The sequence below is a fragment of the Bradysia coprophila genome, chromosome IV, assembly GCF_014529535.1.
Source record: "Bradysia coprophila strain Holo2 chromosome IV, BU_Bcop_v1, whole genome shotgun sequence".
In the NCBI taxonomy this organism is placed as follows: domain Eukaryota; kingdom Metazoa; phylum Arthropoda; class Insecta; order Diptera; family Sciaridae; genus Bradysia; species Bradysia coprophila.
The window spans coordinates 6,784,673-6,807,238 of NC_050738.1; the positions used below are offsets into that span (position 1 = coordinate 6,784,673).

Sequence of the window (22,566 nt, forward strand, 5' to 3'; positions counted from 1 at the left end):
ACAGTTTCATTGTTACAGTCAGTTCGTCGAAAAAAAAAATTATGATAATGATTATACGGTACATACGATGGATGGTATCATATAGCACTGCAATTTAAATCGATTCCACCAACGAAAAATGTAATCAGCATTACAATATCTCGGTATAATATTTACCAAATGAAACCACAACAAATGAGTCAAACATAATTAGCAATGGATACTCAGCACACGTGCTTGACTTTTGAATAAACAAAATAATAAAATTGGGGGACTTAACCGTCGCATCAAATCAAATTTACATTTTCATATTTGATGCTACTAATGGATTAGTCAAGAGAAATGTACGGATTTGTTTGAATAAATAATTAGGCTCTGGCTGAGAAAAAAAAATGCCAATTTAACGAACTTTTTAATTTATTCAATACAATTTTTGCCAGAAAAGTGTTAATTAAATTCTTATAAATTACTGTTTCACTGGAATAATTATCCGATATTTATTGGCAATTAAGAAAGCAAATTGAGAATAGAGATTAGAGACTCGATGACAAGCGGAAAATTCTGACTTAGATTTTGAATAAACTGGGTCTTCGCTTTATTGTAGCTCGTGTTGAGACTCTCATTCTTTCTAAATATCAACAATATTGATAAGAGCGCTTCCACGATCAAAACTGACTATATGTACTCGACAAACATACCGCGGCAAAATGGTCAACGGTCGGCGTATAATGTGTACATTGTGTACATACAATCCATATGATTGTATTTCACATTATTTACTCTGTGTTTTAGAATTATTATTTTCCTTTCCACATACCTATTTACGAGTCTGTTTGATTTTTCTATGGTTATTGACCTTATCTCACCTGTAAGTAAGAACTAAAAATGAATTTTTGAATAAATTAATCATTCTTTCTATCGTAGTTGAAGATCGTCTGCAAAATATGGTGCGGATACACAAGACGATTTTTCTTCTATAAATATAAAATTGGCAAAATTTATTCATCCTTAACTTTTGAACTTTCATGTTAAAAGGTCAGAGGCTTGAATATTTTCCAGGCTTTTGTTGTCATCGTTGTTGATTATTTTTTAACAGCTGACATATTAGGTTAATAATAATTAAATTTTGACATTTGCGTTTATTGTTAGGACCTAGTGTTAGTGTTATTGTTCGGCATTTTTGGGCGAAAAATCTGACGTTACCTAATAGCTTTGTGTAAAACAAGTAACGCCAGTCATGCGTTATCCAAAACAGTGAAAAAATGAGCAATAAGATCTGGTTTGTTTGTTTTTTTCTTGAATGAACAAATGAAGTAAAAGATTTTATTGAAGTTAATTAAGTGATTTCTCATGCCTTTTATTCTGCAGGATTACCACCAGGTACTCTAGAGATAACGGTGAAAGTCCAGGCGGTATGACCATTATTCCATATGGAGTCATGGAACATCTTTTGTACATCTGGTAGAGTGGTGTAAAGATTTGATAAACATTAAGAGACATGTCTTCGTATACACGGTTGGTTTGAAACGAGATTAAATAGGGACCGCCGACCACCAATAATTTTTTTTCATATTTATAATGAGTGATGGACAAGAACATCATACAGGAAAAAATTAGCCCGAACCCCTGAGCCGTTTCTGAGAACCAGTGGATGCGCTACCACAAGCAGACAGACACAGCCTGATCACAAATTTTAATGGTAGAGGGAAAAATTCTAAGATATACTGTGTAAAAAATATTTCCTTCGATCATCTGCTCTCGGAGCAATAACTGTTGAAAGTCAAAATTTCACCATTTTCGAAGAGTGATATATCTTTGACAACGTTTCCGCGCCAGCCAGTGCAAATTGATTCTAGAAGCGGTTAATAAGCTCTTTCAAATGGCGATTTTTTTTTTGAAAATGTTCTTTTAAGTTACATTTTTAGAGAAGTTAATTTTTCCGCTACCCTCGGTGAAATTTGGCCACTTCTGTACCTTTCTGGTAGCCTTATTTCAAACTTATTTGCCCCTAATATTGTTACCTGAGGAATAAGCTTTTCAACGATACCAAAAATGCCATACTTGAACCACAACAACTACTGTTGATGATTCAGTTTTCAATCGAAGTCAGTCTACTCGAAAATCCGGAGCCCTCGAAAACGAAATTATTAAATTTCAAGATTTTTTTGAAAAGTAGTGGACTTTAATGACTCTCTGAGTCTGTACCATACATATAATTGAGTAAAAGACATTCAATTGTAATATTATCTTGAAATTTAATAAGTTTGTAATAAGGCTACCAGAAAGGTACAGAAGTGGCCAAATTTCACCGAGGGTAGCGGAAAAATTAACTTCTCTAAAAATGTAACTTAAAAGAACATTTTCCAAAAAAAAATTTCGCCATTTGAAAGAGCTTATTAACCGCGTCTAGAATCAATTTGCACTGGCTGGCGCGGAAACGTTGTCAAAGATATATCACTCTTCGAAAATGGTGAAATTTTGACTTTCAACAGTTATTGCTCCGAGAGCAGATGATCGAAGGAAATATTTTTTACACAGTATATCTTAGAATTTTTCCCTCTACCGATCCCCATTAAAATTTGTGATCAGGCTGTGTCTGTCTGCTTGTGGTAGCGCATCCACTGGTTCTCAGAAACGGCTCAGGGGTTCGGGCTAATTTTTTCCTGTGTGATGTTCTTGTCCATCACTCATTATAAATATGAAAAAAAATTATTGGTGGTCGGCGGTCCCTATTTAATCTCGTTTCAAACCAACCGTGTATAATTTCCGAACACTATATGCTGACTCGTGAAAAGCTCAATTTTCTCAACTCAGTGACAAACCATAGAACCTTCGTCGTATGACAACCCATACATTTATTGCCTATAAAAACATTTATCACTCGGTTGCATAAACAACTATTTCCTAATACAAATGATTGTCACAATGATGTAAATACTCTGTAAATGTAAAATACATACCAAGACCCTGTACGGCTCGTGTACCTGGAGAAATTACTGTAAGAAAAATCCATGTTTTCAGTTTTCGATCACCTCCTACCAGCCACACAAGCTTCAAAGAATTTTTTTGAAAGTGGTTTTAGGTTCTAGGGACCATTACCAATCTAGGCACATATAAGAAAATCCAATGGAAAATGCGTCCGATTTCAAGATTCTGTTTTACAAAAGAATTCCTCTTAACCCAAACCCATAGTAGACAAAATAAGTTTTCCAAGCTTAGGAAACATAAGTTCTACAGATTCGAAAGAAAAAATACAAATCCAACACGCCAACCACATCACTGTGATTCATAATCAATAAAATTAATGAATAAGAAATCGTAGCTGGGAATACACATTATTGTTTATTTTAATTTAATTCCGTCCATTAAATCTCTTTCGGGAATATTATACAGCAGACCAAACTACTAGAGCTCGACTCGTCTCAGTATATTTTATATGGTAGCTCACTTTGCTTTTATGTACGGAATGAACGTGAACGATAACGATAATTTACTGCAAATCTTTAACTATAAAATTGGCGTGTGTTAATCTGCGCACATAAATAAGCTTAAGTACCAATTTATATAAAAAAAAGTTCTTAATTTCAATGCGATGAGAAAGATATCCAGAACATTGAATACAGCCAACAATTATAGTTAGAGATGGTTCACTGAATCAACAAAATAACAAAAACAAAATTAATTTTACATGATTTTACGAGCAACGATTTAAGATTGTTATATACTACAACATACTCACATAAATGTTCAAACCAACAAATTAAACAACAAATGTTTACACACAACACACAAAACAAAAAAATTGTTTTTTCCCTGTGCCGGTGTATCGGAACTCCACACCATCACAGGTAGTGCTAATATAAATAATTTGCATCGAGTTTATGGAATCATAAAAGAGTTGTCTTTTGGAAGAAAACGTTAGTCAGAAGATTCAAACAATTTTTGTTGATAAATTGTAAAAGTTTTACGGCCGTGTCGAAATAAAGTCAAGTGCATTCAAAATGTATAAGTTTCTGTTTTTGGTTGGTTTTGTCAGTTTGACCGTAGTTGCTTACGACTTTAAGGACTCAGAATTCAGTAAGTTCAAACAAATTGTGCTTTATTTTCGGATTGCAGGGAGAGAAAAGGGAGAGTTGCTGTGGTTTGTAGTTGATTCCACAAGAATTTCGTTGAACAAATGAAAATCTAGATTTTTGTTTTCTGAATTTTAGTCAGACACACGCTTCCAACAAAAGCGAAATACTAGGAAAAAATCTATATTTTCATTTGTTAAACATATTTCGTGCGGAATCAATTACAAACCACAACGACTCCTAAGACAAAAAAGGATGTTAATAAACGAACGTTATTAGTTTTTGGTTGAGCGTTATAAATAATTCAATCTACCAATATTTTCGTTCAATTGGTACCAATTTTATAAAAATAAGTCGATCGTTAACTCGCCTTGAAATATTTGTAAAAAGGAAGATATGCCATGGTCATCCCGGAAATAAAAACGTTCGAATATAATATCCCAAACAGAAAACATGTCGAATCTCACTGTTTCCTCCCTGTACTTTTGGAAAAAATATTCTGTTTATTCTTTTCTTGTTTCTATTCGATAAAAAAAGGAACCAAAAGTTGTAATAAAAACATTTGAGTAATAAATGTCCAGGCATGCGATAACGAGAAAATTAATTTTATTTAACTTTCTGCAGATGAATACTTAATGCAAGACTTGCTCGATTACAATCAAGAAGTAGATGATGTTTTTGTGTCGGCCCGAATTCGCAGAGATACAACAACCGAAAATAAGGACGAGGACAAAAAGTGCAAGTCAAAGAAACAGTAAGTGTTTTTCGGGGGGATGATGGCAAAATTTATGTTTATGTTTTAGGTATAGTTTGAGATCTTTTTGCAATATATTTGTACGTAATTTTTGTGTCTGCACGTAGCGTTTAATCATTGTCACAATTTAATGTATGCTACGAAATGTTCTATCCTTTTTCCGTAACTAGGCCCCACCTCTTGGGTGGGTCAGGTCCCTTGACTGGATTTTTTCTATACTTCCACTCTTAGTTTTCTAACCATTTTTAAATGAGATCACAAAATTAAAGTCACATGAAAAGGTGATGTCTCTTTTATTCAGAAGACAGCAGTCATCACATGCTTCATTTTACTCATATTTATTTAATTTCCTGAAGAAACAAAAAGAGCTATGAGTTGAAGGTCCAGCGAGCGATGTCTTACTCCTAATATGAGAGTCTCCTATATAGTCTACTAAAAGCGCTGAACAGGTGGCGCATTTCTTGCCTACCTCTTAAAAAAAAAAACTCATGTGAATTACGGCCCTCGCTTCACTCTGGCAAAATTCACACTCGTTCAAACATTTTACGAACGAAAAAAATTCTTTTAAGAATACAGATTTCACGCAAAAATTGTCGTATGTCCCAGATTACTAGTCCAATTAAATTCCAATGTTCGAGTTTAACCACATGAATTACGCTACTGGTCGAAATTGATTTTTGAAGCCTCTGAGCATTACTCGAGCTATCGGTTTCTCAAGCAAGCAAAAACTCTTTTGGGAAGTACTTCTTAATTGTTAGACCAGAAATCCAGAATTTCACAACTCGTCAAATAAGAAATTTTTCTGGAAATCCGTTGCAAAAATGTCGTCGTATAACAAGTTATGTTTACAATTACTCCAAACTCACTACTCCAATATCATTCTCTGTCAATTAAAACAAAAAATTTGAAAATCTGGTAAAAATTACTCAAGTTATCGCGCAGTAACAAGAGAAAGCGTCTATGTAGAATTTCTCCCATCTCGTTGTTCGAACATTATCCATCTGCAAACTCAGCCTCAAGAGTTTCAATCTTCGTCGATTAAAACAAAATCTTTGAAAATCGGATAAGAATTATGGAAGTTATCGCGGTAACAAGTAAAAAAATCTCTTGAGAATTACTCCCATCTCTTTACTCAAATATTGCCCATCTACGAACTTAACCTCATGATTTTCATTCTCTGTCGATTAAAACCAAAATTTTGAAAATCGGTAAAGAATTACTCGAGTTATCGAGTCCACAAGGAAAAGTGTCTGTGTAGAATTTCTCCCATCTTGTTGTTCTAACATTATCCATCTGCAAACTCAACCTCAAGAATTTCAATCTTCGTCGAATAACACAACAAATTTGAAAATCTGATAAGAATTAGGGAAGTTATCGCGGTAACAAGGAATAAAATTCTCTTGAGAATTACTCCCATCTCATTATACCAATATTGCCCATCTACGAACTTAACCTCATAATTTTCATTCTCCGTAGATTAAAACCAAAATTTTGCAAATCGGTAAAGAATTACTCGAGTTATCGAGTCCACAAGTGTACGGACGTTTTCTGTATATAACGTTTTTCGCCAATGTAGAACATTTTCAAAATATCAAAGTGAACTTAGCGTTACGGACATTTAAGGGTATTTTCTTTCATAAGACCCTGACTTTCAGTCAAGGGAATAAAATGTTTCCGGAATTAATTATAATGTTTTCAACGCCCGAAAATTTTCGGCACGATGAACACTAACAATTGGGTACATACAACTGGGCCAGCAGCATTTTAAGTAATCAGATACACAAAATTTTAATTAAACAAAATATTTGTGAGCAATGAAATTATGGTTTAATGAATGCGACTGCCACAAATATTTAATTTCGTTTTAATAATCCCATTCATAATATGTATTATTTCGTCCACTTTTATTCCAATTCCTGGACAAAACAAAAAAAATTACCAATTTGTTTTATGGTTGATAATAACCAAATGACTCTCTCTCTGTCAGTAACGTTCATTTCCACAATTTAATAACGACAAAACTTTATTTGATTGGTCATTTTACAAATTAAATATTGTGAACATGAACTATTGGGCAACAATGAATGAATAAAACATGGACATTATTTTTGTGACATTGATTTGTCCAGGCCAAGATATATTTTGTTTGAATGAAGTTATTCATTTGTTAAATTGAAGTCATTTTCCATTGTATAGTGTTTGTTCACTAATCAAATCAGTTGTTCAATTCTGTTACCATTCATTTTTCGATTGATTGAATTATATTTCGAAAATCCATGATAATTACTTCATTTCGAGTGTTTTACAGGACTCAATCCTTAGTTACTGATGCCTAGTGATACCTAGTTTATGTATATATTGCGTATCCATGAGTACAGTTGCTGTATAGCAATTTTTATACCTCACTAATTGTTGTGTGCAGAAGAATTCAAAAACTGAAAAACATGTGAAACAATAGAGTTGCCTCTAATACAGTCGACGTCAGTGAAATTTAAAAATTTGTTTCATCTGTTTTTTCAGCTGGTCCAGTCATACAAAAGTATTTCACATAACAATGGATACAAAGACGAAAAGTAGAGTTTTCGTGCGAATTTTGTTGACCCGAGCCGAGGTCAATAAACACACGAAAACGAGACTTTTCATTTTTATACCGAGTTGCAAGTTACGTAATGGATTTTACTTGCAGCACCCTGCGAAAATTGACCGTTGACACTTGCGAAAATTTTCATTTTCGCAGGGCTTCGCAAGTAAAATGCCTTACGTAATTGTGTGGAGGTTGTTATTTTGCCACAAGGGATTATAACCCTCGCCCTCGGCTCTGGCTACAAGCCTCCCTTTCGGCAAAATAAAAATCTCCAAACAAGGACGTTGTGTACTATTACATGCTGCGGGCATCGAAAGAAGTGCTTCAATTACTTTTTTCGACGCGTATAGCATGTAGAAGTGCTTAGAAGTCTTTGTGCGGGTCAAGTAGTTACACGCACGCGCGTGAAATTGATAAAACCACATTAAGACGTATGAACAGTTATATTTGTATGTATGGACCAGCTGAAATACAGCTGAAACAATTTCATCCCTACGTTTCATTGAGGTTAACTGTACACAAAAAAAATGCAGAAAATCATATTTATCATTTCTGGTTAACATAATATTATGGTGAAACCAACTGAATGCTGACTGAAAGAAAGGATTTTTTTCCAAAGGTCTGCATAGTTGGGGAGCAACTTTTTTCCCTGGACTAACCAAATCTTCAGAAATGTTTTTATCATTTGACATTTCAGAATCGGTCATCTGTTATCTACAACGATAATAAAACTTACCGATGAACTTTGACTTGTGAAGTCTTTATAGCAAAATAAATGTTACAACTAAAGAAATAGTAGATTTTGCCTCAAACGTTCGAGCAAATTTTATTCAAGAAAAGTAATAGATTTAACAGTTAAGCTACGATACGCAATTTAGAAAGTTAATTCAAAGTCTAGTACAAGTGGTAAACGATCTAGTCCGTAGTGAATACATTCCGAGAACCATTTTTGGAAAACTTTTTCCTGCATTTACCACGTTCTTCCATCATCTTTCTTACATCTTTCCACATTTTCATTTTTTTTTTTTTGAAAATATGCGCAGATCTAGGAAAATGTAGGAAAATTCAAGAAAATCTGGGAAAATGTTCCCCCAAAAATGGCTTGTGATGTAATCTAAAACCTTAAAAAAATTTCCAACTAAATTTAAATCAAATTTCTAACTAAAATTAACTCAAATTACAGTGGCATGTGGAAGTGCTGCAACGACAACAGCAATGACAAGACATTCGACAAATTCAAGGATATGAAGAAACAATGCTTCCAAGAGATTCGTGGCCCCAAAGGTAACTTTCCTAATAAATTTTTCTGCAGAGCTCAGATCTACCACACTTTTGAGCTGCCTTAAATGACCAGAAAATAATTTTCAATCTAAACAAAAATGTTCCAGGTGAAGAATCGCTAGATATGTTCTCATGTGAAAAAGTCAACAAGACAAAGGAGGAATTCGTCTGTGTTACACAATGTGTTGGACAGAAACTTAACATTGTAAGTCGACAATTAAAGTTGAAATTTACATCCGCACTTTACCTAATTGAATACTAATTGACGATACATGAATCAATTATTTAATATTGCAAGACATGCCTCACCCTTTAACTTATATCATGTCCAAACAGGTGGACAAAGACGGAAATTTGATTGAGGCTGCTGTCAAGGAGCACGTTAAAAATGATATCAGTTCTTCCCAATGGCAAAAGGATATTTCCGACGCAGTTAGCCAGACATGCATTGCTGAGGCAAAGGAAGCCGTAAAAGCCAATCCACCAGAGGCAGGAAAATGCAGTTGTGCCGCTATAAAATTCTCGCACTGTATGTGGCGCGAAATGGTAAAAGCTTGCCCAAAGGACTTGCAAAGTGATTCGAACAAATGCACTAAACTACGTGAAAAGTTGGACAAGGGAGAAAAGATTGACTTCCATCAATTCCACCGTTATCATCACCATCACAGATCTGATGATTCCAATGACGAGTAATTTTCCACTTATCGTATAACCAACCGTGTGCCCTGAATTTTTTTCCGTTTCAATAAATTTGCTGAGTAATAGTAAACAAATTCCGTTTTATTTCATAAGCTGCGGCTGTAACTTGTAAGGGTTCCCGCTGCAATTTATTCAGATTTATCTCAGGGTACAGAAAAGATGGCATTTGTGAGCAGCTTATTCTTATCATCATCTTCATTTGAATCAAGAAAGTTCCTTTATTACAAAAGTCTGTCGACCACTCTTCTTAAAAGCATTGTTCTTTTTTGTACCATCACAAGCGACAAGAGCAACGAACGGTTAAATTATATTCCGATTCTATCTTCATTGAAATAAAATAGTTAGCCGTTTCGACTAATGCAATCCACCGTTATTCGGTAGCATTAATGTTTATTTGTCCATTAACAATGGCAACAACTTTTTCCTAATAAACAGAATTACAATTAGACAATTGTGCTGCGGTCGCACATAATTGAATTTCCATTTTGTCAACTTTTTTACTGTTATTTTGAAATGGATCAAATGAGAAAAAAAAATCCATTAGCTTCACTCTACCAATGGTTTCTCGTTTTGACGATAAAACAATGTGACAACCGAAAAGTATTAATGTAGCGAATAGGAGACGGAAAATTAATGAATTTTCCTTGTATTTTTATGGTAACAAATGTAAGTAATGGAATATATCGCGAATAAATTCCAAGAGAGAAAGAAAACTTTTCTTATTTTGATTTTTCTTAATCACAATAGAAAAATGGGAAGATGAAATTCGTCTTTCATTGCTCAGCCTTTTTTTCGTTGGCACATTTGGATAAATTATCTATGTGTATTTGAATAGAACCGAAAAAACCTTTTAGATCGGCGATGAATGAGTGTGGTGAAAAGCTTTTTTTATATGGGAAACCAATTGAAATGTTAAAAGAAATGCAAGAGTTGGCATGGTAGAAGACTATGGGACAGTAAATGGAATGGATTAAATGTATTAATCCAATTATTCCATTACACTCAGCTCAAGCTGAGCTCTTTCTGGCACCTGAACAAGAGGGATTTTTAACTTCGTTATAACTTTTGCATACTAATTTCTCGAGTAGTTTTGTTCTTCACATTGAATGTAGTCCTTCGTCAAATCTATACTTTCAATTTAACCTTCTGATTGACGTGTTTTAATAGGAATTTTCTGATAATGTCTGTTTGCGTTTCAAAGGTACATCAGTGTGCATCAATGCATATTATAGCTACTCATACTCAATTTAAAATCGAGGAAACAAGTACGATTAATTAACGAAGTCAGTGTTGTCGCATTAATTTCGCTTTATCTACCTAACTCGTCGAATAATCATAATTATGATCCAGCCAAACGTTGTGGAATGTATTGATGAGCTAAACGGATCAGTGAGACGATACATAAGACGATTTAACTTGTCACATACGGCTATTCATCTGTTATCGATAATGACGACAAAAATATTGACAAGCTCTGGGTAATATCGTTCTTTATACAGTAAAATGCATGTTAAAAAAATTGAAGTACAAGATTTAAAATCAATCGATTAAAAATACTTTGATCGATGGAAGTAATAGAACCGATATTAATACCGGTCATATGCTTGCCAGCTTTAACAGGTTAAAACCCAATGTTTGTTTTGGTTTGACTGTGAGTTAGTTACTGAGGACTGCGGCCAATCTTTGTTGGGCCAATTTTGCTTTTCCTCACCATTACTCGTCTGTCATTCTTACACCTAATCGTGAGTCTTCTCTTTATTAGACTCCCACATCTACACAAGCGCATACTTTCCATTCCGAGTTGTCAACGACACATTCTCTTGTTCCCAACGAAGGTAAATTGGTATTTATCGAGAACTTCTCACTCATGTATGCGGTGTACTTATTGAAACCTCTTCGACAACACACACACATATTCGATAAGTCTTCTAGCTTCCGATACATTCTAAACAAGCCCATGCATACGTGATGTCACAACTAGGACCTAGGACATTTGTGTGAGTAACCTTAAAACCTGTTTGTTGGACCACATGCTTAACGTGAATTCCAAACTACGCCTACAGGTTTTAGCAAGTCTTTAGGATTTTTTCTGGTGCTAATTATATCTCCGCCTAAAGTTAGGCTCAGATATTTGAACACAGAATTCATAGTGAATGGTTTGCGTCATTCATGTCGTTCGTCTGTGTACGAAGTACTACAACTACCCAGCTTTACTTTCATGCTTTACATTGAAGACAAATCCTATACATATTTTGTCCTGGGATTGAACTCTGCATTTCTCCATAAATCAACGTTAGTTTAAAATGAAATTTGTTAGTGACAACGACGACAAAAATAAGCGAGATGCTCTGTTTAGTGTGGTCTTATACAGCAAAGAACACACCTAGTTTAAACGAAGAAACAGATTTCACACAATGGCTCGGTAAGGACACTTGAACTTGAAGTAAACGTTTTTCGATATGATTACAAAGCGAGTGCAAAATTCTAAGTTTATAGGCGATTTTCACGTTCAAGATTCGTTTCAGCTAGATTCATCCGCTGTGTGTAGCAAACCGCTAATAAATAAAGCGAATCTAATGAAAATATTGAAATCATAAATATTACCTCCTTACATGCCCAGCCCAGGCCGATTACTAGTATAAATATCGAATCTGCTACTTCTTTTGTTTGAAATTTTTTCAACAGAATTTTATTCTGGAAAGAAAAGTAATGGACTACGAAAAACAAACTAATATTCTACAAAATCTTTTACTTTATTAGCTTTACAGTGAACGACATCTCAAATGTCTCACTGTCATTTTTTTCAGAGAATGTCATTGTGAATTTGCAATGACACAATAAAATTCTCAGAAAAATTTGACAGTGAGACATTTGAGATGTCGTTCACTGTAACATTAGTGTTCCCGATTAGTAATCGGCGATTACAGATTAGATAATCACCTTTCAATCAATAGCTTTAGTTATTCTTTAATTAACAGGGTATGTTCTATAACTGTGACTAACATGATAAAATATTAAACATCTGCAGTGCAATGTATTCCTAGCCTTGAACGTGTTAACTTCATTCCATTTTGAGCTTCTGTTGAATATAATTTTTTTTATTTTCAGAATTTATCGCACGACACGCTGCAACATAAATCTTTATGATTTCTATGATCAAAAACGATAAATTCTTCAGCATTCGATACACTTACTCGATAACATTGTGGCGTTGATTGCAAATGAAAACCGAAATTCACAAAATAGAGAACGAAAGACATATTGTCACGTTCAATACATACCGAGCGGTACAGAACTATGTTATGTCCTGTACAAATCTAAAATGACAATAGAGGGTATCAGAAAATTGACAATGTCAACGACATGTTTATATCGACCTAACGTCACAGCAAACGAGTTCATTTTCTTCTTCTTCTTTTTTTCTCGGTTTCCTCTTTACAATTCATTTTCGTTCGTTAACCACTAGATAACTTCCGCTTAACTCGTTTAATTAAAAGCTCCTCTTCGTTTCGCTTTATATACAACAAAATATTGTAAATGGTAAGTAGGTTTTAGCATGAAAAACTTTTTACTTGACTTTGTTGTGATGCGAGAAAAGTGAATTTCGTTGGCACAGAAAAGGGCTCTCTCTTCATGTATAATGGTGCGTGATATTGCCCATTTAGGAGTTATTTAAAAGAAACAACACTTACCGAAATTTAAGCAATAAGGTATTGTTGAGATGTTTTTCCGTTGTAAAAGGTATCTTAAGTCGGGGGGGATATTGTAGATAGTAGAAAAAAATGTACAGGTTCATCTTCGGTTTATCGTTTTCTTGATGCTGTGACGTTGTTTATAAAACACCGGTGTAGGCTGGTGGAAGTAGGTTAATATCTTAAGAAATTGAAGATTGATTCGTATAAATAAGGCTTACGCTAAGACTGTGACTTAAAATAAGCTTTCAAAACAACAAAATAAATTGGTGTGTTACGAAATTTTCGTTCTATTTTTGTATAATACAGATTTTTTCCGTCGTTCTTGTTGTTGGTAAAACTTTTATAAATAAATCATTCCCTGAATATTTATGCCCGTTGAATGAATCCTTTTCTTTAACCCATCAAAAAATAAACGCAACACAATTTACAAATGTTTAGGGTAGGTTTTTTTCCGTTGTTGGCTAAAGTAAAAAAAATATTTTTTTTTCTCTTCGCAGTAATAATGTGTGCGGTTGGTGGCGGTGGTGGGTATGGTGAATGGAGAAATATTGTAAGTTATTTCAATTTATATTCTTAGGGATTTTTCAAAATGCGTGTTTTCCTTGTGATATAGTTGAAAGATACATTTTTTAATTCGATACAATTCGTCATGCAGCATAATATCTGAATATAACGAAAAGAGAAAAAGATTTATTTTTTCCTCGCAGCCACAAAAAAATGCTTTGAATTAATGTTGGAATTTCATCAAAATGGAAAATTTGATCAGTTGGTTCAGATACAGACAGATAAATTGTTTTATATTTAAATTGGCTTACCGTAAATGTTTTTGTTTGCGATTTTTTTTTAATGGTCGATGCGGTTGGGATATATAAAAAAAAGTTTTCAAATTGAAGTAGAGCACGGAAAGGATGAAATTTTCGGGAGAAATTTAAAGAGTTTGCAGAAAATCCTCGGTGAAGATTTTTCTTGTTGCGAAATAAACGTCGATTATATGGTGATTGACAGGACTCTAGCTGTAGCGTATGCTAACGAAAGTTTGTTGAAGGAATTCAATGAAATTTCGCTCAATATTTCGAATTGTAAACGTACGTAGGTGTCGCACAGGTCTTACATTTTGTTCTAGTAAGCTTTTTTGATATGTTTTTTGATTCAATCATTAATAAGATGTACACGCTTGGAAACCTAATTCGAAATTATTTACTTTACGTGCTGCGGTAAAGTTTTAATTTTATGTTTTAGTGTTTCAGTCTTGATCCATTTCACACAAAAAAATTCACCTCAGCGATGGATAGTGGTATAGACTTCGCTGATCTAGTACATTAAAGCGTAAAATTGACAGAACGTTCATGCATCTTCTGTCATTCGTTCGCTTCGCTCAGAGGTATATACATTGAAGAAACTATGCAGACGCTCGGCTGGTATGTGCATTGTTATTATTAAGAGGTTGTTCATAAAGTATACGGCTGTCATCTGTTATCGTAAACTACAGCAAGAATAAACGACAAGGTCTGACTAGTCTTATATAGCAAAGAGCATGTTCAAAACAAATGAAGTAAAAGATTTATGAAATCAATCTATGCAAATCTTCGATCAAAGGAAGTAACAGTTTGAATAGAAAAGCTGTTAATATGCTTGTGGTCTGTGACAGGTTAAGATTTATATTTTCTTCAGCTACCGTAATTACTGCCATACAGGGATCATTCACAAATTACGTTACGCTTTTTCAGTACTGTCGTCAAAATTAAATATTAAATAGCTCGAGAAATACGTGCTCTGCAAAATTATAAATTATTGCAGCCCATTCACGGGGCATATTGAAAAAGGGGAAGAACATAGTTTTAACTTCAAAGGAAATGATCTTCTCGAGTTATTTAAGATTTTATTTCGATGACAGGACTGAAAGAGCGCTACGCAATTTATGGGGTTTTGAAACCCTAAGAATTGATTTTATGAAAGATCCCTGCGGTTATTTACTAGGACTTTTTCTTCGGCACATGTAGATTAGTGCTTTCGTGTTTCCACATTCATTCGAACTCGAAAGATGAAAGATGAATAAGTCACCGTGATAATTATTAACGCATCATTAACATATCATACTCGCGCCATGTTCTGACGTCACCATTTTTTATCTAAAAGGACAAATCGGAAATTATTGACAGGTGCAACCACGGCAGACTAAAATAAACCAAACAGAAGCGGTTCATTTTTGAAACGTCACATGAGGAACCTAAAAATGTACTCAAATGAACGCTGACATAAATTGAATTAATTTTATTCGCAAAATATAAGGCTACTTGACAATTCAGGTCTCTAGTCAAATCAGGCGCTCCTGCCTGGTTTATTTTAATCTGCCGTGGTGCAACTATTGTTCTTTGGTTTTCGTTCCGATAAAATAAGATGATGTCGATTGTCCGTCTCATTTATTGATAATCTAATGTTGTTTGACCGTCCCGAAAGATAAAAAAAGGACATAAATTTCTATGTCGACTATACGCCTATAATACATTCAGGGTGAATGTCCCCAATCCACGTTCTACGTGTGAACCTCAATGCTCGTACATATTTACCGTGCCGGCAGTTTGTCCTCATTTCCTCTGTCTTGGATTTATTCATTCCGAATGAATTATATATGACTGGAAAATGGAAAATTCGTAAGCCCAAAATTTTGGAAAACATCAACCAATATCTCCATCTCCGCAAAAACCAACTATATGCTAAAACACAGAGAACAGTGAAATGGTCTCATAATTCTTGCGTTCATGTCGACGATGACAGATAAATATCACGCGCAAGAATAACAACAACCATAAATTAGGATACAATAAATAATGCTTCACGATGGCGGGCATGTCACAGAAATGACAACGAAACACAAAATGAGATTATTATCTGTGAGATAATGTCATGTTTAAAGGAATATGTTATTTTTCTGTGCGGCGCTTATTGTGATTTTAAAATTTTCATAAAAGATTTCGTTATTCACGGAACAGGAACATCGTTTGACTCTCTCTCTCTCTCTCTCTCTCTGTCGTCTTAATGAGTAAGTTTTACGCACAAATTTTAATAGCTCAACATTAAAACAAAATGACAACAGCTAAACACTTATGACAGTAATTATTCTCAAGTAGACATTAAATGTGGCAAGTGGACCATAACAATAATTGAATGTAATTGATTACAATTACACCTCGGATACGTATGACCTATTTCTGCTGATGCATAATAAGCTCACCCCCTCTATACACACTAATGTTAAAATAAGCACAAACAGACATAGACATTATGAATTATGCGTTACAATTAATCGATTACATTATCAGTGTAATTCAATTCACGTTTAAATGCAAAACTCCGGCAGAAACGGAGAACGAGAACTCTGATTCCTTGGTACATATAAATATCCATCACGACAGATGTATTTATACAGTTAACGCTAAATCAATAGAGCTGGAGAAAGATTAATGCATTCTAATTTCAGATAAGAATGACGAATGAGCCAGAAGGAAATTCATATGCTGGAAGAGCGGAGATTGGTTAAGTTTCGAAAATGTATTATGGAGACGTTATGCGTCTGCAGAAAAGAGAAAAAGGATATTGTGCACATTAATCGTGTATGCCATGGCTGAATTACCTATTCGTCAGCCGAATTAGCATTGTTCAATCAAAGTCATTTTCTTATCGACATTAAGTGTGGCGAAAGAGTCTGGCTTTTGTTTGTTGGAAAAAAAAAATTGACGGAGAAACGTAGATTTGGCACAACAGATGAATCATACCATCGCACTTCAAGCAAAAATGCTTCGAGTGACAGCTGCCAAATGGGTACTCTATGCATGAATTAAAAAAATCTTTGGCCAAACTTTTTCTTTGTTTAATCGTATCCTTTTCGGCAGGATCGTTATTCAATTTTCTGACTCGTTTAGTCCGAGAACAACTTCGGTTCGTAAAAGATAGTCTCGTCCAGCTGCAGAAAAATGTCCAAATTTTTAGAATCGATCCAGAGATACGTAATCGCGATTCCAGGTTGAGAAGGAATCATGAAACCTACAACTTTTTCGTGAAATTGAAACGAATCTACGGCGTAATTTATGAGACATCTTTGATTGTGAAGGAATTCATTGCAGTTCCCATTTGTTTGATTATAATTTTCGTTCTCATCTCTAATGTGTCTAGTGGATATAAAGTGTTCTTGTCACTTCGAAATGATGTTCCTATAGAGTGTTCCATTTTGGAGATGGTTCAAGTTTGTCCCACGGCATCGTCATATAAAAAATACGGAAAGTGAACACGTAACTCATTTTTTGTATGATGTCCCACGGCATAAAAGTGAACTTTATCCGAAATGGAACACTCTATGGAGCGTACGGTCGGTGAGACGCTTTCGTTCAACGCACTTCAAGCAAGAGTGCTTCTTATAACAGCTGCCAAATAGAGTACTATTTTGTATGAAAAATTTTTCTAGATTTTTTGCAGTGCCAAAATTTGTTTGATACACTGTCCCGTTTCAGTACTCTAATTAGAGAACCACTCATGCTTGAAGTGAGTTGATCATACGCTTTTTGATTTAGATGGAAGTGAAATTGAACACGGTTTCTAATTTGGGAGTTACTCTGGTTCGTAATTGATACAACAAGAATTTCGTTGAGCAAATGAAAATCTACATTTTCATTTTCTTAATTTTGATTGCTTCGAATCTGGATAGTGATGAAATACTAAAATAAAATATCATATGTTATCGACAGAGGTTCTTTAAACAAGCGATGAACTTCGGTTAATGCGTCCTTAAATAGCAAAATTTATGTTTTAACTTTTGTTGTAGTAGATTTTGTTTAAATCTATTGATAAGACTTACAAGTACTAGATTTGGTATTTATAGAATTCAACCTTCTTCTCTAATCACAATTTGATTGGTTCTATCGCAAATCACGAAATTCTAATCCCATTCAATTACCAAAGTCTAGAAGAGTTAAAATTAGTCATAAAGATGTAACTTCACTCGGAGAAACGCAATTTTGTATGATAGAAAATTGTACATCGTAATTTTATAGCTTCTTCTCGGTTTTTGTTTTAATTTCTAATCTCTACTTACACCATGATTGGATCAGCTGATGCCACCAACAACCAAAATCCATAGAAACAACAAATTAACAACGTAAAAGTAACACCAAATCCCCAAAACACAATTAATTTTAACCATTTATTTCATTCGAATATAAAATATTTTATTGGCTACTTCCCCATTGTTGTTAGTTTTATCCCAAAAGAGTCAACCTACTTAATCCATATTTGAAACATGCCTTTCTTAAGGGATTTCGAAAGCTTATTTTATTATATATGTTGGGATATGACGAAACCTAGTACAACTACAAGCACCCTCTATCGAAGAGAACTGATTCCGGAAGGTACAAACTTATTCATCTCAATACACCCACCCATTATCCTTGTGAAACAATAGTCTTTCATGAGTTGAGTGGTTATATCTTTGTGTTTATACATTATTTTATACTCGTTGTACTAGCTGGCTGAAAAGGATGTGTATTATGATTATGCTGAGGTGGTATATAGACGACATGGCGCATGCAAGGAGTTTGCTCCATTGTTCCGATGTGTAATAAGAATGTAAGGATTGTGTACACCAACAGTATTATAGAGGTTTTTGGAAAATGGATAAATTCCCTAATTTCAGATTAATTGCTTGATGTGTTGAAACTGAAACATTAAGTCGAATGTTGCTTAAGATAGATGTAATGAACATTTCTAATTCCACTTTGACATTGAATTTGTATTGTTTTGTTTAACCGAAAATGAGAGATAAAGAGAGAGCGGCACACGGAAAAATAATTTCGCTGTAAAATGTTTTCGAATGAGATTTAATTCTGATTCAAGTCGAATTCCTTTACTTTGGATTAAGTTTTCAGAGCTCAATGCTGAGCTTTTTTGGGTATCATTAACGAAGATTTATTGAAAATTGGTTTCTGCGAAGTATTGTTTGACCTGTGATTTTCGGTAGCGTCATTTTCTGTTTACTACTAGTTTAGGCATGGGTTAGGGTTACAGATGATATACAGATGGTTCAATTCTTTTATTAATCTTATTTAAACACACGAGTAATTTTGCATTGATGGGATCGACAATTATGCTGCGTTTTCCATTTGTAATTCGATATTCGCCACACGCTAAACAATGGAAAACGCAGAATAATTATCCATCAACGCAAAATTGCTCGTGTGTTTTCGGCCTAGATCAAGATCTTCACATTAGAGTCGAAGCTTTACAAATAGATTCATGGAATGGAAAGTTATCTATTAGATTGATGGCATGTCCCTAGTGACTGAAACTGAATTAACAACAGGAACTATTTTCCCATAGTTCCTTGAATTTCTTCCACATTTTCCTTAATTTTCCAAAAAAGAAAATTTTTTGGAAAGATGAAGGAAAATTTAGGAAAATGTTTTTTCAAATACAGTTCCTGACGCCCCTCCTCTGAGTAACATTTTTCCACTTAACTCTTTTTTTTCACTTGACACACTGGTATACGAGTATAATCTTATTACAAGGTGAAAGTACTTACATGACAAGGTACTTGTGGATTTTTTTTGTGTGCACCGGACACTGAAATAAAACCTTTTTCTTAATCGCAGATTAACTTTGAAATATATAATTTTGTCGATCCAAGGGGAGTACAACATTTCACATAGATCGATAAATCAATTGATTGATAAAATATCGATTAATAGACTACAATCGATTATCAACATTTTTAACAAATCAATATGAATCGAATGTTTTATCTGGCTATAAATATTATTACTCAATATTGAATGTAAGGAAGGCGGATGGTTGCGAATTTCAAACTCTGGGCTTTCTTCCCTGTTGCTGAGGAGTATTACCTGACACATTATCAACTATATAATATGAATCGAAGGCTTTATCAATAAATTATTATAAATATCGATAATTCATAATTTTAACGACAATTATTGATAATCGATCCATAAATGCGATTATCGATAAAACATTCGATTGATATTATATCGATATTTTGAAATTTTATCATCGACTGTTTGTAACACAACAGTTTGAGCACATCACTGTAAAAAAATTAAAAATAAAAATTCTACCACAATATGAGATTTTTCAGTTTTATATGATGCTGGTCGGGGGCTCGAACCCAGAACCTCAAACTCTCCAATCAAGGATATTTTCTTTTCAATCGACTAACATTAATTTAGTATTTTTTTTAGAAAAAATCCATGTCCTGTCGAGGTACGGACAACGTTTTGTGCATCGGACAACTGAAATAGACAAAACACATTAATTTACTTGAAAACATACACATTTCACATTTACCATATTAAATTTGATCAATCATATAGTCATGGAATAGTACATTACTATGCAAGGGAAGTAAAGTGATATCTCGTATCCAGATGAGAAAAAGTATCCGAGGGCGGTAGCCCGAGGTACTTTTACTCATCATGATACGAGATATCACTTTATTTCCCGTGTGTAGTATTACGTTTTACTATGCGAGTGATGTAAAAGCTATTGCCTATACATGTAATAGCCTTATTACATGCACCAGCATAGTAAAAATTCATTCAAAACCGTTCTCACACGATAAATCGTAAGGAAATGAATTTTTCATACCTAGGAACCGAATCTCCGTCCAATATGAAAAATACTATTTGTATCACGGACTAAAAGTCTTTTTTAGCATATTCAATTCCAGACCTCGCCTTCGACTCTGGCTGGAAACTTCACACGCTAAAAAAGACTTTTAGTACTAGGTACGAAATGTACTATTTCCCGCATCGTTCGGGAAAACCTGACATTTCGAAACAAAAAGTCATGGCAAAATATGTCGTATTTCAGTTGTCCGCTACACAAAACCTTTTTCGTAACAATTGAAGCTTGTCAGATTAGCAGGTTTAATAATAATTAAAAAAAAATACAAATCCCTCGTTGGGATCGAACCCAACGATATGAAAAGTCCAATATAGTCAACCATCAATATTTCACAAATCAATTTTCTGATCATGTAGATTTTAAGCAGGTCAAGTATTTGTTTTTCATGGATAAAGACAGTGAAAATTCGGTCAACTTTATTGAATCTTTGACATAAAATATATCGAGGATCAGAAAAGCATTGATCGTCGCATATAATTTAAAAAAAATCCAGCTGGTCGGGGGCTCGAAGTATATTTATATTTACACTACGCTACGTTGACACTAACGGTATCGACACTTAATGTCAACACGAAATATTGACTACTCCATCTGAGACTCTCAATGTTTTTCCAAAATAATTTGTATCAAAAAATTATCTGTCTGTTAACATTGAAAACAAGAATCCCGAAATATTTCCTCGTGCAGAGAATTCGTGAAGGATAAAAGTCACAATAAACGTGGATCACAAGCAACCATTGTTGGTATTGCACCTTCCTCCCAGCACACAACTACATCGAATCTACATCCACACAGAATATACTATAGAATTACTGTAATGTAAGAATGTATAATAGACTATGTGCAATGTCATGAACAAATATAAATGTAAAAAAACCATACAAAATAATAATAATAATGGTTGGATAAAAAAAAATGAAACAATAGTCTATCGCGATATCCCAACTTGATTCCCGCAAATGTTCATCCTTTAAAAAACTTTTTCTTTTCAATCCACTAACATTTACAAAACCTTTTTGGTAATAATAAAAAAAAGATCACAAGTCCCTTGTGGGACTCGAACCCACGACCTTTGGATTAGGAGTCCAACGCGCTATCCACTATGCCAAAGGGACAGCGATCAGAGCAATGAATATTTACCCAAATAAATTTTTTGATCAGCAAGTCAAGTACTCGTTTTTCAAGTCAAGACAGTGAAAATTCGATCAACTTTATTGAATCTTTGACAACCAATATTTCAATTAGAGAAAATGCAGTTCGGCGAAAAGTCAAAGTTTGAGGAAAATGCGTGTTCGACCTAATGACGTTGGATTGGCGTGAAAAATCGACGAAGTGAAAAAAGATATCTAAGTACCACTGTTTTTCTGGAAGTCATTGATTCATATACAGGTATTCGGCGTTTCTTTTGATAGTCGTTTCGTTTGAAACACAGTATTCGCAAGAGTTGCGTTAGACTAATTGACAATTTTGATTGTTCGTCGAAGTGATTTATTGATTTATTTGGTTGTTTGTCTATATCAGTTGTTCTATGCACAAAACGTTGTTTGAAGCTAGACAGGGAATTGATTTTTTCAGAACTCGTCCCAAGTTTCCTTCGAAAACTTAGGACTGGTGCTGAAAAAATCGACCTTTCCTATCTTCAGAACTCGTCCCAAATTTCCTTCGAAAACTTAGGACTGGTGCTGAAAAAATCGACCTTTCCTATCTTCGTCCAAAAATACTATATTGTGTCTAGTAAGTTGTTGGGCCCTAGAAGGTAAGACCACTTTCAAAAAACTCGATGCTTGTATAGTAGGAAGGTGATCATTATAAACC

General features: G+C 34.2%; 1 protein-coding gene and 1 non-coding gene across 2 annotated transcripts; one reads left to right on the top strand and one right to left on the bottom strand.

Annotated features, from left to right (window-relative positions):
• Positions 1–3,863: 3,863 nt before the first annotated feature.
• Positions 3,864–9,437, top strand: LOC119066789. The gene is made up of 5 exons (XM_037169451.1): positions 3,864–4,056; positions 4,677–4,806; positions 8,574–8,674; positions 8,779–8,876; positions 9,008–9,437. The coding sequence occupies exons 1-5, from the start codon at positions 3,981–3,983 to the stop codon at positions 9,362–9,364; spliced, it is 762 nt and encodes a 253-aa protein (XP_037025346.1). The 5' UTR covers positions 3,864–3,980; the 3' UTR covers positions 9,365–9,437.
• Positions 9,438–21,793: 12,356 nt separating this feature from the next.
• Trnar-ccu lies at positions 21,794–21,866 on the bottom strand. The gene has a single exon. It is a non-coding gene; the product is annotated as a tRNA-Arg (tRNA).
• Between the last annotated feature and the right edge of the window lie 700 nt (positions 21,867–22,566).